Source organism: Amia ocellicauda, chromosome 10, assembly GCF_036373705.1.
Source record: "Amia ocellicauda isolate fAmiCal2 chromosome 10, fAmiCal2.hap1, whole genome shotgun sequence".
Taxonomy (NCBI): Eukaryota; Metazoa; Chordata; class Actinopteri; order Amiiformes; family Amiidae; genus Amia; species Amia ocellicauda.
In genome coordinates, this window is record NC_089859.1 from 34031131 (window position 1) to 34049661 (window position 18531).

Genomic DNA, 18531 nt, shown 5'->3' on the forward strand with positions numbered 1-18531 from the left:
CGCCGAGCAGCCTGTAGAGAGAGATACGTGAATTGTAGAAATACTGTACTGTCCCAACACCGGCTACAAAATGAATCAATCAAAATCCACATTCAATCCGTGGTGAGTGTGTTGTATCGAAATGTATCAAACATGGAAACACCCCCGTTACATAGGGTGTAGGCTGAATATACATAATTGTAGTGAGTACGAGTGAGGTGTAATATACACTCGATAGTAGCACTTTTCCCACGAAAGATCTGATAAGAAGGAATCAATAGTTAAGACATGAAAGGAAGAAAGCAAGAGCAGAATAAACGAGTTAAACAAGTCATGAAACCAAAACGAAACGAAAACTGACACATTGCTGAACAAAACACAATATAAAGTGACATTCAATATCAACATATTTTCTCTCTGTGCACGAATAATAAGCAACATTTCGTTTGTGTGGATGTTGGGCGCAACATCTAATGTATTATTAGCGCACTGTACACAGTCTAGTTTTGTCTAAAACTAGGGGACCTGCGAGAGCATTTTCAGGGTGTTTTCTCGCAGATATTTTATTGATTTAATGCAGCGAAAATGTAACCACTCCAACTGTATTGTTGGGTAGGATTAACTACAACTTTAAACAGCCACTAATAGCAAACTACACAACTGTACATCATGGGATTTACATTAAAAATTAGAAGAGAGTAGCATCTAACTAAACATGAAAGCGCGACTGAGTACAGTGGTGTAGTGTTGTAGTAGCGGCTGTGTGAAAGCTGTGTTTTATTCTCTTGCATTGTGCCAGAAAGCAGCTGCGAGAAGGTCGCAAATGGGGTTAGATTTAATACTGCGATAGTTTAGCAGCACGATTTTCATTCGCAGACATGCCGCTAATGCTTCTTCGAGCGACTCGCAGCATGAACATTTTTTATTTAATCCTGCACTTAATCCTGCCCTGGGTGATCATGAATTCTCACAATATACTACAATACTACTACTCAACTTAGTTGTCTTTTTCATATATATTTTGCTTTCTTTACTAAGCCAAGTCATAACATTGTATGATTGGTATTATAATACAGAAAGGAACATTAACAATAGATGCTTTTTAATAGAACCAGAAATTCTGATAGGAAATCAGAATTGAAAATCCTCAGGCAGAAGCCACTGGAGTTGTCAAGTGCCTTCTCAAGCTTTCAAGCACTTTCATAATAAGCTTTTTGTAACTCGATCGTGACTATGAATCCATAGCAGCCCTTCCCTTTCCTTTTTTTTTTGTCTGTAAATAGCAACTTCATGGAAAAATGTTTTGTTTGTTATTGTTTCCATGGTATCATGGGCATATATATATATATATATATATATATATATATATATATATATATATATATATATATATCATCATCATCAGCGGCAGCCTTTATTGATCGATCCACTGCTGGATGAGGTCTCCCAATAATATTTGCACTTGTTTCGATGTATAGAGTCTCTTTTCCAGCTCATGCCAGCAAAGCTTCTGATCTCTTCTTCCCATCTTTTATGTGGTCTTGTTTTTTCATCTCTTGGTATCCATTCCATAGCTTCTTTTGTCAATTTTTGCTTTGCTCTTTAACAAAGCTGTATTTCACCTTGCACATCCATCTAGTTACTTTAGACACACCAAGGGAGAGGATCTTTGAAGTCAGTGAATGAACAAAATGAAAATTGTTCACGAGACATTCCCTTTAAATAGCCATACAGCCAACTGATATCAATCTATAAGTACGTAATCACAACATTTAAAAAAACAACAATTACCTTACATCCAATGCTTAAGGGTTGATTGGTATCAACAAAGGCCCTGATCCAGGTAACATTTTTTCTGAGCTTCCCTTTAAATAGCCATATAGCCAATTTATTTAAATTAATATTAATATTTAGACTGGAAAGTCCTAGGAATCAAGTTAAACGGAACTTATTTGAACAACTGCTGATGACATCATCATATTTCCATACACAAAGAACTGAAGACCTACAGCTTCAAATTCAAGATCTCTCAGTTTGCAAGCAAGAAAACTGGATTAAGCATTAATTTCAAATATGTAAAGTCATATTTAACAGCTTAGTTGAATCTAAGAAAATTTAAGTAGATCATTGGTCAAAAGTTATGTCTACCTTGGACAACAAATTGGCTTGGACTGAGATATGGAAGAAATGAAAAGAGAAGTGAAAATGGGATGGGGTGCATTTGGAAGAAACATGCTATTGAAAGGAAATCCACTGGTTTCCCTGAAGAAAAAAGTATTTGATCAATACGTAATACTAGTGCTCACTCATGTTCCTGAACCTGGTGTACAGAAATGGTAGACAAAACAAAGGTGCATGGAAAGATGTATGCTTGGAATTACAAGATGAGAACAAATAAAGGAGTGGATCTGAGAACAAACAATACTATGTGTCAACATTGAAAGAGTGAAAATGGTTAAATGGCATTGGGCCAGACATATTGCAAGAACAGATCAAAGATGGACAAAGGAAGCTATTGAATGGATCCCTAGAGATGACAGTAGACCTACAAGATGACCACATAAAAGATGGGAAGATGAAATAATGAACTTTGCAGACGTGCCATAGAAAAGGGAAGCTATAGATCAAAGGAAATGGAATCATCTTGGGGAGGACCATCCAGCAATGGATCGATGTAGGATAATGATTATATATATATATATACACACATTCTGACTGACTGTTGCCAATCGTTATTAGACCCAGTGGTAAAGCTGTGAAATACCCCACCTCAAACATAGATATTGCTTCACTGTGAGCCCCTAACAGTTTGACCCTGGTTGCATTCGCCACCCTTGCACCCTGTGATGCCAGCACTGTACATATATATGTGTATATATACATTATACCATCTGGTGCCTCGTCAAAACTCATCTGCTGAATTGCACTTGTAGCCTTGCACATCTCTTCTATGCATCTGAATGATTTTATACATGACTCTGACTCATATGCCATAATAGATTGATGTCCATGCATTTCCTTGCATGCCTACTCTTGCTTATTGTCACTGTGCTCTTGGATATTTTTTTTCTTACTTTTTTCCATTGTTTCCAGTATCACTATTTGTATCCTTATACACTTGTTGTAAATATAGTTATGTTTATTCATTATAATGCATTTTGAAAAACCTTGTATTTTTCTGCCAGATATAGTGAAGAATCAAACATACATTGATGCATACATACATGTGTGGTATCCTGCAATTGCATGAATTGGTATACATGTGGCAGGAAGAATTTTGGTTGGTTACTATCTATGGTACCCATGCCACTCTCCCATAATGTCATATGTCGTTAATGTCCTCCTGGCATTTTCTTCTACACTGGAAACCAATCCCAGACAGAGGTTTTGAAGACATGAGATTACTGTGAAGAAAGTAAACAAATCTATATTCTAAACTTTGAGTTTCAGATTAAGACTCTTACCCTCTGGGGAGGAAAAAATAAAAAATAAAAAAAGCCAAGTATACATTCATGTATCAGCTGCTTTTAAAGGTCATGCAGTGCTGAGAATTACTCTTAAGTACAAACAACATTTATTTTTCAGATATGGAAGATTTAAGGGACACATAGAAGTTGCCAAGACCCTTGGGGATTCAGTACAAGGCAGTTAGAAATAATCTGAGCACTGCATTTAAGTAGTGTACAATATATTTCTGCTGTAACTGAGCCACTATTTTTTCCCACATTATGGCATTTTTCTCCTGTGCTGAAGTGCATTGTAATGTTTGCTTTTTATGCATTGAAAAGAGATCAATGCTTTTTTGCCTTCCCCATGAGAAATAAACAATACAATATATGATTACAAAACAATGGATTAGAAATGACTTGTCTCTCGAAAAAGTTTTACAACTGAAACTAACCAATTCACTTGAAATTGATAATAGTGTCTTTGCTTTCTGGGCAATTTAAAAACATTGCTTGAAGAAGGTTCTTGGAAAAATGTATCTGGGCCTGTTCAGAAAGAATGAGCTGGCTGGCCAGATTCTAGATAGCAGAACCAAGTTAGATTTAGAAATGTTACGGAGCTTGTTTCTATAGCAACAGTTACATTTTTCAACATTGTCAAGTTACATGCATTTTTCAAGATACATTTTATTTATTTTCCTGTATAGTTTCTGTGTTTTTAATTGACTGATTTTAATATATCGTACAGTTAATTTGAAAACATTTAATACTGTAACATGGAGAGGGTATGGAAGCTGGGTTTTCAAGCTTTGCCTGTTTTTGTTGTCTTTACGCATGGGAACAGCATCACCTAATGTGTGTATTGCTAGGGTTGTTCAGGTCATTCTCTAAAATTTACTTAACACAATTTCATGAATGAGAGGAATACAAATAACAGATATGCGGTCACTGCACAGTCACATTTTCATAATCACTGACTTGGGATGTAAGTGCATGTGACACACACTGAAAGAAATATATATTTATGGCATTTAATTTGAGGGTAATTTATATAAATCAGTTTAGGTATATAAGCCAAACCAATCCATAAAATAAAATTTGAATAATTGAATAAAAACCACATACACTAAACAGTAATCATATTAGTTCATATAATTAAGTTTACTTCAGGCATTGTGTGTGTGTATGTGTGTATTTTTCTATATAAAATGGCCTAGTCTGTTTCCTGTCTATATCCACTGATTTGGAACAGTCAATTACTATTCAACCTGACTCACTCTAACCCTCCAACCCAGGGCTTACATGTATAATCTGTATGTATATAAGCCACTGGATTTGTTTGTATGCAATAATGTTAGAATTTTCATACGCATAATTTAATCTGTGATTATCACTCATGACTAAGGTGTTTGCACAAACACAGCTATTAATTGAAAAATGTACCTGTATGAAAGTAATGCATTAATTAGTCATATTTAGATTTATCAATGTGATTTGTGTAGCAATTATTAATAAAACAGTTAAAAATTACAAATGGGAACTCTGATCAAATCGTACAACTATACAAAGTATTTACCCTCACCTTCATTGTTCTTCCTACTGTAGTAATGAGGTAAGTACAGGTGTATCTTGTAGCACTGCACATCTAAATAAAGCAGTGATGATATGCATGATCTAAACCATATGATTACGCCTGTAGATGTACAAAACAAGTATATGACATTAGTTAATAACTGTCTTGAATACAAACACAGTTGGCCTAATAATGTGATTACATATTAATAAAATGGGCTGCTTTATAACTTATAACGTTTATTTATAACTTAATATATTATTAACTATATACTGTATATGTATAAGTAGTATTTGTATAATTATTATTGCTTGGTTGTTTCAGTCGTGCAATGCACTGTTAGGTTTATGTATAAACTATGTTGGGATTTAGAGTTTTTGGGAGATTTATGCGTGAGATGGAATTTTTTTGTATTAACGTTTTTAATATATTGGTCCGTTTGACTGGTTTTGGTGCTTGTACTAGGTAGCCTAATTTGAAATGTCGGTGCGTCTAGTGTTACAGTTACAGTTCTAAATGACGACCCCTGATTTAAACTGTGAGCCTACAAATATTCTTATCTTACCGTCACACTCTTTTGTTGTTTATGTGTCAGTACAGATTAGAAAGATATCTGTGAACACAACAAATTGTCATATATAGGCTCTGAAGAGATTCACAGAAAGTGTACATTATGAAGCTAATTTCCTCATGTACTGTGAGAACTTTCATGTCCTCACATGTCATTCTCAGCATTTACACACTTACAGGCCTGACCATGCAACCCTCCCCACAGCTCGGTGCTTGGCCAGTTGAGCTCCATTTCTTGGGAGACAATAACCAAAGTTAGCTCATGCCATTAACTGGTTTCAAACCAGTGATACCCAGGCTACAAGTTTACTGGACATAAACTCAGCAGACTCTAAATTAATGTTTTTTTTCCACTACTCAGTCAGGTAGACTACACTGCTTGATTGGCCTTATTATTTTTATTATGATTATTATGATTATTATTATTTATTTCTTAGCAGATGCCCTTGTCCAGGGCGACTTACAAAATGTAATACCAGAATGACATACACATGCTACAACGGATCTGTCTCGTCTTCCCAACCTGCAAATCACTTTGGCCTGGGAGTTACATCATCATATTGCATCAGTGCTAGTGATATGTCTTAAAGGAACAGTGACCTAAAAATAAATAATATTACAAGCCATTAGTACTGATCGATCTTGAAAATATGAAAATATGAAATATGAAAACAAAACAAACATAATGTTTAGTGATGATCATTGTCAAACTGAGCCCTGATGCATTGCTTTACTATAAACAATAAATATTCAAAATCTCAATTAAATATTCAAAGTGGAGCATTGAGTTAACCCCTCCCCCTGAAAGTGCAGCTCCACACATGCCAGCATTACAAAGCCCTGCAATTTCATATTGTTATCAGTCCAATCTACATCAGGTCCTCTGATTGGTGTTATAGCTTGGCTTTCAGAATTCTAGGTTTTGGAGTACCAAAAAATTGTGTATTACGTTGGATTGGATATCCTTTGTCTCATCCATCCTGTGGAAGTAGGGAGTCAAATAAATTGATTAATTGGGTGTCAAAGGGAAATAAAGTTTACATTTTAAAATGTAGTTTAAAATCTGCATACAACTCAGTGTTTTGTGATTAGCCCACACTTTGAACAATTAAAAGAATAAGTTTCCAAAATATATATAAAGACCCCCTAATGCTGAGTGTATCCAGTATATCGGCAGGTGACAAATCTCAAACTGCAAGCTTTACTGCACATTTTAAACTACCCTCATTATTATTTGTCTTCATGTGATACCAAGATTTCTGTTTACTGATCCTGCTGTGACAATCATACTGCTGTCTCTTCTGTTTAGGAGGATATAGCATTTTTCTATCCACCCCTCCAAAAATGCACTGGGGAATATTGATTTGTTCAGTACCAGTTCTCTAAAACATCAGCCATAGTTTGGTTAACATGTCAGCACTTTTTTGGGGAAAGTAAACTAGAAGGCCTCTGAAGTGTGACATTGGAGAGACAACACTTTAGCCTTAAGCCATCATGCATATTTAATTGTGACATACAGAAGACCAATGCCACATGAATTATGTTAAATCACAGTGTAGCACATATGATCTATTGTGACACTGTACAGGAGCCTGAAACCTTGATACTTAGATGACTACATGGAGAAGCACTGAACAAAAACAGATATCCTCAAAATCTGGATGCACTTCCTTCTCAGTTAGGCAGCAGATTTAATTTGTTACACTCTGTAACAAAGACAAATATAGTTTTACATTTTAATTGTATGTAACTATGGGTAGTTTAAGATCCATATTTTATATAAAATAAGTGTGGTTGTTAGATGTTGTAGTATGTCTATGTATTAGTTTTTTTCCTTCATTGATTGGTATGACTATTCATTTGTTTTAATTAAGATTTCCACTATTAGCGGCATTTAAGTTTGACTATATCATATGGTGTTAGAAAAAGTCAAAGCTTTCAAGACCTCAAGTCACGAACATGTTGAACTCATACCGAATGTCTTTTAATAGTCTCTCTTATTAATGTATGTATGTATTTTAACTAAAACCTGGTTTCCACTTTTTAAATATGGATAGCTTGCTCAAGTTTCCCCAATACATTTTAAGAAACAATATGACTGGTGAAACGTGAAGTGTGAATTTGACATTTTCTAGCACTTTCTTACTTACTGAAAGGGCAAAACTGTGATCACATGCTTTGCAAGGACTTGGAGACAAACACTGAAATCCCTATTTTTATCAGTAATGCTCGCAACTGATGAAGTTTCATTGTTGACATGGAGAAGGTTGAGCAGCAGTGAATATATATTTATATTATTTTTGTTTTTGCAGTAAAGATGGGGTGTGTTAAAGGACTTCTCTACGAAGCTGCAAGAGCTACTGTACATTGGAAACACAATTTTAAATCCATTATGCAAATGTTGGATTCCTTGTAACTGAGTTAATCGTAGAAGTAGTCAGAATGATATAATTTCGAATTGATGATTAATTATAATTTAGAAGGTTGAGGTACGTTGCACATGTAGTTTAATGTGATTAACTTTTGATTATGCATATTGACAGTACCATTGTTAGTGAAGATGCAGTGTTCAAAGATAGCCCCATAGGAATACTCGCTTGAACATAAAAAAATATAAAATAAACAGATAATTTGCTGACAAATAAACACATATTGTTAAACGGTAAAATATCTGCATATTAACAATAAAAAATATTGTTTATTGATAATTTAAAAAGGAATGCTGTCTTTTAATATATCAGTAATACTTTTGAGATCACAGATTGCTAGTGATCTATACAATTTATGGCAGGCTGATTGATTTTTAATTAAAACAGATTTCATCTACAGCTTCACAGATGAGCAGTCCATTGTTTAAATGTTCTCTCCCTGGTTTGAAGTTTAAAGTCTAAACTCCAGTTTAAAGCCTTTCCACTGTTAAAGATCAATTATGCTGATCATTTTTGGATTGGTAAAATAAATCAGACTTAACAAACTTAACAAACATCTGGACACATTCTGGTGTTCTTAGTCATCAATATATACACCGATCAGCCATAACTTTATTACCACCTGCCTAATATTGTTTAGGTCCCCCTTTTGCCGACAAAACAGCCCTGACCTGTCGAGGTATGGACTCCACTAGACCTCTGAAGGTGTGCTGTGGTATCTGGCACCAAGACGTTAGCAGCAGATCCTTTAAGTCCTGTAAGTTGCGTGGTGGGGCCTCCATGGATCAGACTTGTTTGTCCAGCACATCCCACAGATGCTCGATTGGATTGAGATCTGGGGAATTTGGAGGCCAACACCTTGAACTCGTGATTCATCAGACCAGGCCACCTTCTTCCATTGCTCCGTGGTCCAGTTTTGGAGATGCTCTGACCCAGTCGTCTAGCCATCACAATTTGGCCCTTGTCAAAGTCACTCAGATCCTTACGCTTGCCCATTTTTCCTGCTTCCAACACATCAAATTTGAGGACAAAATGTTCACTTGCTGCCTAATATATCCCACCCACTGACACCTGTCAGTGGTCATAATGTTATGGCTGATTGGCGTATATAGCCTACACACATAGATTTTACTTAGTTCAGCATCATTTCAAGGTATCCCAGGAAGTTGTTTTAGACATATATTGTTAAAGGTAATTGTATATAACCTCTCCTTCTGATAATTTAAAAATGACTTGACTGTTATTGCAAGCATATTAGCACATTTAGGGGATCTTGGAGATTAAATAAATACATTATCATGCTTATGCGGCAACCTCTCTTGAAATGAAACAGGAAATATTTAATTGACTTACCAAAATACACATTTAGGTTTTTTTCCATTTACAGTTATGATTTATGATGCTGTGCAATTTTTTTTATTGTATCTTAAGAGAACCAATCAATAAACTCTGTCAGTTGTTTATTGATTGATTATAACACCTCGGTAATTGTGCAGAAATTAAAAAAAAAGTAAAGATGGTAATCTTATTGCAATTTCACATGATACATAAAACATGAAAATCTAAAAGAAAAGCCTGCCTGCCCAGAATCACAATGAAATGACAATAAATCACACCCTTACATTCCATTGATGCTTTGCAAATGTAACCTCTCTGAAGGGGCCTATGTATTTTAGTGTATTATTATTATTATTATTATTATTATTATTATTATTATTATTATTAGTGTATCTGAAATGTAATTAACTGATTTATATGTATAATGTTGTTGTTGTTGAGCCACTGTATCCTAGAAGCAATTGAGTTAAAAAATAAAAATAAAATAAAATAAAAAAATGGGCACTGAAAATCTGATCCTGCATATACATTAACTGAATTAATTGTAGCAGTGAATAATGTGTTTCTTGGGCAAGGTACATTAATTTGCCAAATGTACATGGATTAGCAGTAGGATACAATTATGCAATGACTATAAATGTTAACAAGAGGTTGTTTGACACAAAACTAACAATTACGCCCCTTCTAACAACAGGTCATTCAAATTAACTTTGAAGAATTTGACCTGGAGATTGGATACGACACATTAACAATCGGAGATGGAGGTGAGGTTGGGGACCCCAGAACGATTTTACAAGTGTAAGTATGTATTGTAATTTTTTACCCATGGTTTCCAAGAGCAATTACATCCCTTAACAGTGGACAGCACAGCTAGTCATCGTTTTGGCCATTTCAATTCCCTCAGTAACAGGACTTATAGAGCAACATTTTCCTGTCATTGCAATGATCATGCTTCAATTAAATAACTGAAGCTGTAATACATTCTTGAAATGGAATGGATTAGAATGGCCATATATTGTAAATTACCAGTATACAGAAAACGAATAGTATTAAGCCTTGCAGGATTATACAAGAAAGCCTTTTTGCCTCAAAAAGAATCATAGACTCTCAATATTAAAACAGGACTGTATTTGGAAAGCTTATGATGTATTTTCTTTCTCTGGATAAAGGCTGACTGGTAGCTTTGTGCCTGACTTAATTGTAAGCATGACACATCAGATGTGGCTGCACCTCCAATCAGATGAAAGCGTTGGATCCATTGGCTTCAAGATAAACTATAAAGGTAAATACTCCTTCAAGTGATTTTTACATTATACCTTTAGCTTTGTGCTTAAAGCAGACTTGCTGTATTTCGCTGTATATATATATATATATATATATATATATATATATATATATATATATGCAGTAATTATGATGTAGCATTAGTTTACAAATCTTTACAATCTGAATGACTACTTATTACTACAGCACAGATTAAATTAATTGAATTTTACAGACATATTATTCCTTCTACTTGATGCAAACCTTTTTTTTAATCGTAATTGTCAGGTATTTCAAAGATTTAATTTGTTTCTGAAGAAAATTAATATTTAAATATTTGCCAACCTTTTATACAGAAAATCTGGACCTTAAATTTAAGTATGCTTTCCAGAAAATTTCAATTTTTAAAATTGTAACACAGGTAGTAAAATGACACTTTTGAGGTGCCATTGCCAACCGTTTTTTTTACATTAAGCTTATGGGGTTGAATCCACATGTAAAACGTCTGACTGGCTATGACTATCTACTTAAACTTAAAGAGACACTCTCACTTTATATTGCAGCTTGTTTTAAATTGCTGCCTTAATTAAAACCAGGTCCAGACATTCATACAGCTCAGAACATTTCAGAAATATGTTGTGTTACATGCAGTATTACATACTAGGGGTAGAACGACTACTAACTTTATGGAGTTGAATAGTTGAGGGTGAAGAAGTCAAACTATTTGACCAGTTGGGATTGTAGCACAAAAATAAATACAAATAAAACACATAATTTCAACGTTTTATTTTGTATTAAGTATTTTTTTGATGCATCAGAGAGTAATAATGTTAGATCAAATCTCTTTACCAGAAATTATTACATCCATTTTTGTCATTTAAGTGGAGAAAACAGAATCATGCCGTTTTATAACAAATTCATTTATGCTTCATAGTGTAACCAACTGACTGAAGTACTGCATGGACATAGTGAAAAACAACAAATACAACACCAAAAGAGAAAACCAAATGCATTGCTGTTAAACCACGTTCTTTAGGATTATTTAGCCTATGATGATAATTATTTATTCATATTCATGTTACTGATTTACTTTAGAAAAACTGAATCATGAATTTGTGCCTTACAGAAAACAACTAATGTGCATGTGCAATTGCATAGTTTGCCATGGGAAATAATAAAATATTTAAATAAATACCAGGGTTAGTTATTTTTTACTTGGGAAACAAATCAAAGCCTTTCATATAAGAAACACAATATTATATTGCTGGCATTATCATTAACCACACAAAACATCAATGCCCCATTGTGCAGTTACACTGTGTAGCACCCAGGACCTTGGCAGGGGTTCAACATGGTGAGAATGAGGGGAGTGGCGTCTTGAGGGACAGCAGCCATTATTTTTTTCATTATTTTTTAATATAGTAAACAGTAGTGTGATTAAAGCATCCTTCTATCATGATAACACTGTGAAATTCATGGCTTTCACTTCGTATTGCGCTTATATTTTGTAAGTCGCCTGCATAAGGGTGTCTGCTAAGGAATAAATAATAATAATAATGGCTGAGTAGACAGAAAAGTATTCTGAACTCTTTGGACATGTGCAGTGTTTCTCTTGAGAGACATCAAATACAGAAACGAGGTAGGTGACCTACTAGGTCGGTGAGCCATGGATTGAAACAGTATACATTACAGGAAAAGCACTATAAACATAGTAATGACTTCTAATTATAACCAGATCTTTGATTTTGTGTATAAAAGCCTGTGACTTTTAAAATGAAAGCAGAACAACTTTGGATTCTTCTTGATTCACTGCTGTTCTCCATGCTGTGTGTAATAAAGGCATTGCAACCTGATTGAAGACTGATTGTTCGTCGACAAAAGTTATAGACTCGTCCTTTGTTTTGTGATTATTCAGTTGCCTAGAAGGGTTTCCCAAGGTTCCACTAAGCCTTGCCAGGCACTTAAATCAACCAACAATTATTCAACAGACATATGGTGTTTTCTTTTCTTTTTTCTGTTACTTCAGATTGTACTCCATTATATAGTGAAAACAAATTGCACTATTTAACGGTGGGATTCTGTATTTGTATGTATTTGCTACTTGTTTAACCAGTCAAGGATTTGATTTCAGAAACTGAAAAGGGACTTTAATTATGTAATTTCAGTACTCTTTTTTTCAGAAAGCAGGTGCAACCAATGTATTTGAAGCAGAGCTCTGCAGAAAAAGGTCACTTAGTGCATGTCAATGTGCATTTTCCTTAGTTCTTCATCACTCTCAAGCTTGGCACCACTGCTATCTTTTTGTATCTGGTGGTTTTGTGAAGTGGACCAAAGTACAAGTATTCACCTTGTAATGTGAACTGAGGCAGTGATTAAGCTGTCATGTCTTTTTTATGAATCTCAGATAATGAATATTCTCAATTTAATCGGCATAATTGGTTCATAGCTGATTGTTTCCCTTGCTCTCTCTGCATTTGGTCACTTAAATAAGTTTAATTGCTGTTGTTGGTCAAGTCCTTTTTTTTCTTCTTTCTTGTTAATAACCACTGCCATCTGTCGATTAAATCTAGGCACTGTGCTTATGGTAGTGAAGACTGTTAGAAAATATCTGTTGAGAAAATCTCGCTCCCCAGGTGCCTAACGTAATGTCAAAAACAGTATATCTTTCAGTCAATATAGTGGGCTGACAAAATAAATTACACTGAGGATTGTGAAAATCGTTAAGAGTCTGATGAAATATTTTTTCTTTCTTTGACCAAGGATAGGAAATAAATTACAAAAATTGAGGCCCATCTAGAATGCATTACACAAATCAGATACTTTTAGGAGTCCATACCTAGATTAAATAACATAACTGCTTTTCATCCTTCAAATGTGAGCTATATTCATTCAATATGAGCTACATTTTTTTTCTATATATCTTTGATTATCTCCCTTAGCACAAGGTTTTGTAATAAATTAATGTCGGAATGATGAATAGTGTGTCAGATCCCCTAATGAAGGAAAGTGAGTAAGGTACAGCAGAAAAAAAAATCACAGTGAATTTAAAATCCCGTTAAGCATTAATAAAAAAATAAAAAATAAACAGATTATGATCTCTCAGAGTTAAACATCTACAGAAAAAATGCATAGGTCCACAAAGGAAATTAGGTTTCTGCTAACAATCATTTCACAATTTGAAACATTAACACTTTCCCACACATTGTAAGCCCTAATGGGTTTGTGAAGAAAGCAAATTTGGTTTTCTGATTGTTTACTTATCCATTTAATTGGTCTAGTGAATCAACACACCAATAGTGTTTATTTATTTAAAAGCTGCTAAAAACAGGTGCACACCAGCATATCTAGATTCAAAATAACAGGGTGTTCTGCTTCAATTTAACAAGCATTTATAGAGTCCACATATTAAATAGAGTTGAGAAGAACAATACAGAGGAACACTTTATTGTATTAGGATGCATATCCATTATTTATATATATATATATATATATATATAAAACCAAAAACTATGTAAATGTTTTGTGTTCTACCCTCACAGGTTAGCATATGTATGTCAAACAAAGCCTTTTTGCATTAAACTACAATAAAATACAAATATATATATAATGTGCAATGGTTATACACTATATACAGCCTAATAAAATTGAAGTGTGATGCAAGGCCAGAACGTAGAATATTCCATTCATTTAGCTGGAAGGAGACATTAAATTAAATCATCTGTGAAAACATGAGAGGCCAGCCAGCCAATGGTGGCAGGATAAGACACCTTTTGTGGATCTTTCTGCTTAATAGTATTTATTCTACTACTGCTACTAACACCTATTACTACTACTACGAATATAGTAAATTTATAGAACATTTTTCATCCCGAAGCAACTTTACTATTATGGAATTTACTTAATGCATCGCTGTGTAGTACCCTCTGGGATGTTTGCAGCAACCATTCTGCCCCAGCTCACTACACATCAGCAGATGAGGTGGAGATGTAAGGAATTAATTAAAAGGGGCACATATTTGGCCACCAGAAAGCTGCATTTTGGAGTTTGGCCAGAATATGGGCTGTTCTGCCAAATAGTGTCATAGGCTCTTTAATGGCCAAAAGTATTCAGGATCTTGGTTTAAATACTCTTCCAAATTGTTCTGCATTCTCAAGAGTCTTCCTGCCCCAAGACTCTTAAGGGGCAAAATATGAAATTGGTTGAAAACTAATTTCTAGAGGTTTGTACAAGTTATTTAACACTTTCTACAACTTTGTGGAATTGTAACATAAATTACATATTCAAAATCACTCTGACAAACTTCCTATCTTACCCTTTTTGTAAATTAAGTTGTGTAAAAATAATTCATACATGGCACATCTGATCCATTTGTGACCTTATGTTCTTGTTTTGTTGCTGATCCAGAAGCAGTATTTTGAATTGACTTTGTTAATAGCCTTATGGAGTTTGGATACTGGAATTACTACTGTTACTATCTCCTTCTGTTCAAGACAAAATATAATTCATTCTACCCCAGGTTGAAATAGCATGTCCTTGTTTTTTTCTGATCACGTTTGAGTCATTGGTTGTATAGTCAATTGAATATGTTGTGTTCTTGCACACTAGTATGCTCTAAAAATATATTTAACCCAAAAGAGAATAGGTTAATAGCTACAAGTGATTTTCATTTTTGTGAACTTTTGCACAATACTCATTTAAGCATGTTTATAAACATAAATAAGCATTTCTGAATGGTTGTAATTTTATGATTGATCCAAGCTTGAACTAGAACTATAGAAAACATTAATAATAATCATAGTGTTACCAACTAGTCATCCATTTTAAGCAATAACTGCAAAATGTCATGTTTGATTGTTGTCTTACAGGGAAAACCTAAAGTAGAGTGCATGTAACTTTTTAGCAGCTTCAGCTCTACATTGTGTAAACTGCCATAAAACAAGTACTGTTCCCTTGCATGGACTATTTCTAAGAAATATTAATTTTATAAATAAGATTTTTAGAGCATATATGCTTTGACAACTGTGGACAGTAAACACTATATTATCTTGAAGAACCAACATGAATACACATAAATAAGCTGTGAAGTGTCAAGTCAGCATGGTCAAGACGAGGTTTTCATGAATTGACATTTCATGTAATTAAAAACCTATATGTCAGGCACTCTGAATTACTTGCCTAGTTCATGATTGTTGGGGGGCCATTATTTATTTTTGTAGAGTGCAATATTAAATAATAGAAACTGCCTTAGCTTGTATTATTATTATTATTATTATTATTATTATTATTAATAATAATAATGGTTTCTTAGCAGAAGCCCTTGTCCAGAACAGTACAAAGTGCAATAATACATATTATATATTTATTAACCCTATTACCTACTGCCAGACATCTCCCCCCTCCCATTTTAAACTCCCATGTTTTACTCCAGTTATTCTGCTTCCATCCACATTGTGTCTTTATTATTTATTTGTCCCAAAGGGTCATAACAAGATGGAAATCCACCTTTGGGTCATTGAAAGATACCTAAATATAATGGACAAAAGTAATGGATTATATATTTCCTGACAAGGATGAATACTGTTTCCAAAATTAAGGTCCCCTCAGCCATTGATTTAACGTTATTCAAATGTCCCTTTAATCTCATGATTAAACAATGCAGGTAGATTTTTCAATGTCTCTTTATCTCAAAGCAAAACTTTAGAATCTTGCAATTAAACAAGATTTGGTGGTGTTCAGCTGCATCGGAAATAAATGAGCATTTGATTTAGCTGTCTGAGGGTATGATTCGATGCTTGACAGGACAGCATTGTTCAATGGGCTCAGCAAAATGCACAGCAGGTGTTCATTCATATACCCAAGTCAAATCCTGACAGACATCACAGTTTGGTTTACGATGAGGTTTGTGCAGATTCAATATTTTCAGAAAATAGTAGCTTCAAAACGTAAGCATTTTTATTTGGATAAGTCCAACTACTAGAATACCTAGCATATGTATTAAAAGTGCAAAGTAACAGCAATGAGAAAATGCTTATTTTCCATCAAGATACAAAAGGGTAAAAAAGTATTAACATTCATTACAGATTTAAGACCTCTAGAAACCATTACAGAGATATAACTGAAACACTGATTAGGTCACAAACTTAATATGTCTTTTATGAGCTAAAATGAGATATTCAGGGATCTCATGCGCTATTGATGAGATCTTAATGTTCCTTTATGTGAAGCTGGAATGAAGAATTAAGGTTTCATTTTAAACAAATTCAGATAGTTATGTATTGTTCCACATGAGCAGAAACTCGATCTTTCAGCAAGTGTTTCTCACAAACCATCTAAGCATTATGTATGCTCCCTGCAGAATTAAAAAGGTTCTATGACTATACTTATAAAACACTTGTGCTTAGAATCAATGAGTTTGCTTCCAGCTTCTGACTCAACATTTTATTTGTAAAAGGGAATATAAATGATTAGATATAAGCTTGTTGTGAGATGAGCCAATATAATGTGGCCCTGTGTCTGTCATCTGCATCTTTATATCAAAACAATGATGACAACAGAACAGAATGAAGTTGTGTGTTTTCTGCTTTAAATTACTACTTTAACCCCAAAGGCAATTTGTTTGTTTTAGTTAAATATTTGTATTGTTCAAATATAAAGGCATTTATTATTCTTTATGTTTATAGAGATCAATGAAAAATGTTTTTTTAAATCACTTTCAATGTATTTCTCTTTTAAAATCATGAACGAAAACCAACCTGTTAATTGTTGAACAAAAAAGATCATTTGGGATGTTCATTCAATATCAACCCACAGGACTACATCAATATCAACAATGAAATGAGGACCTGAGCAGTAGAAATTAAGTGCTAATACAATCAGGACTGAAACTAGGAGACACTTCTTTAATCAGTATGTCATCAGTACCTGGGACAAATTACCCAGCCATGTTTTTGAACCTGATTCACTTGGCTCCCTCAAGAAGCAGCTTGATGAGATTCTTGAATCAATAACCTACTAACACACAAACAAGTAATGAGCTGAATGGTCTGCTCTTGTTTGTAACCTTTCTTCTGTTCCTTGGTCCTTCTCCTTATTATTATTGAAGTAGCCATAGTTATCTTTCAAGTCGGAAGCACTGCCCAAGGGGGAGGGGTTTCTGCACACTTCCGTAGGAACCCTATCGAAACATCACTCTATCAAAGCTCCCATTGGTCCCAGCGCTTATCACTCAGAACAGGTCCCTTCCCACATCCTCTTCTATAAAACGTGACATCAGCGCAGGTTCATCCTCTTTTGCCATTTCGCTGGACTCAAGAACGTGATCTCTCTGTGTCTTGTCTGTGCATTAGACCCTTTATTGTTATTTAACAATTATTATTCGGTTGGTTGTCTTCACGGCTGTGTTGTTCACCACCGTTTACTGTGTCTGTGTCTCTGTTTGTACGGCATTACTTATTATTGATAGCTAATCCGACTCTGTTCCATCCATGCACCGGGGCTCCGGTTGTGCGTTCGGTTTCAGTTTCGGCTACAAATAGAGCATAATAGTTGTGTTTATATAGTGCCTTGTTGTTTTGTCCACAACCTGCACACCATGTCCCAGGTCATCAAGCACGGCGACTGGTTCATCAAAGATGTGTACTTTCACATCCCCATTGCGCAGGCACACAGGAAGTTTCAAGCGTTTGAGTTTGCTGTGATCGACCACACCGCGTCAAAGTCACTCCAGCGTGAAGAAGGCGGTCAAGACCCAATTAATTGCCCCATTGGGGTCATATTACAATTTCTACAGGAGCTGTTGGACCAGGGAAAGTCTCCATCCACACTCAAAGTGTATCTGGTGGCCATCTCCGCATGTTATATCTGGATTGATGGCGAACCCCCTGGGTCTTATTTACTGGCTGTGCAGTTTCTAAAGGGAGCTCAACGGCTGCGG

The 18531-nt window shown here is 34.7% G+C and overlaps 1 protein-coding gene across 1 annotated transcript in view; it reads left to right on the top strand.

Moving 5' to 3' along the window:
- The window catches only part of csmd3b (CUB and Sushi multiple domains 3b), a 286431-nt gene that overhangs the window by 57046 nt on the left and 210854 nt on the right, over positions 1–18531 (top strand). Inside the window, exons 7-8 of the mRNA XM_066714578.1 lie at positions 10030–10133; positions 10505–10617. Coding sequence (XP_066570675.1) covers positions 10030–10133; positions 10505–10617 — 217 coding nt within the window. The remainder of the gene's footprint in view (positions 1–10029; positions 10134–10504; positions 10618–18531) is intronic.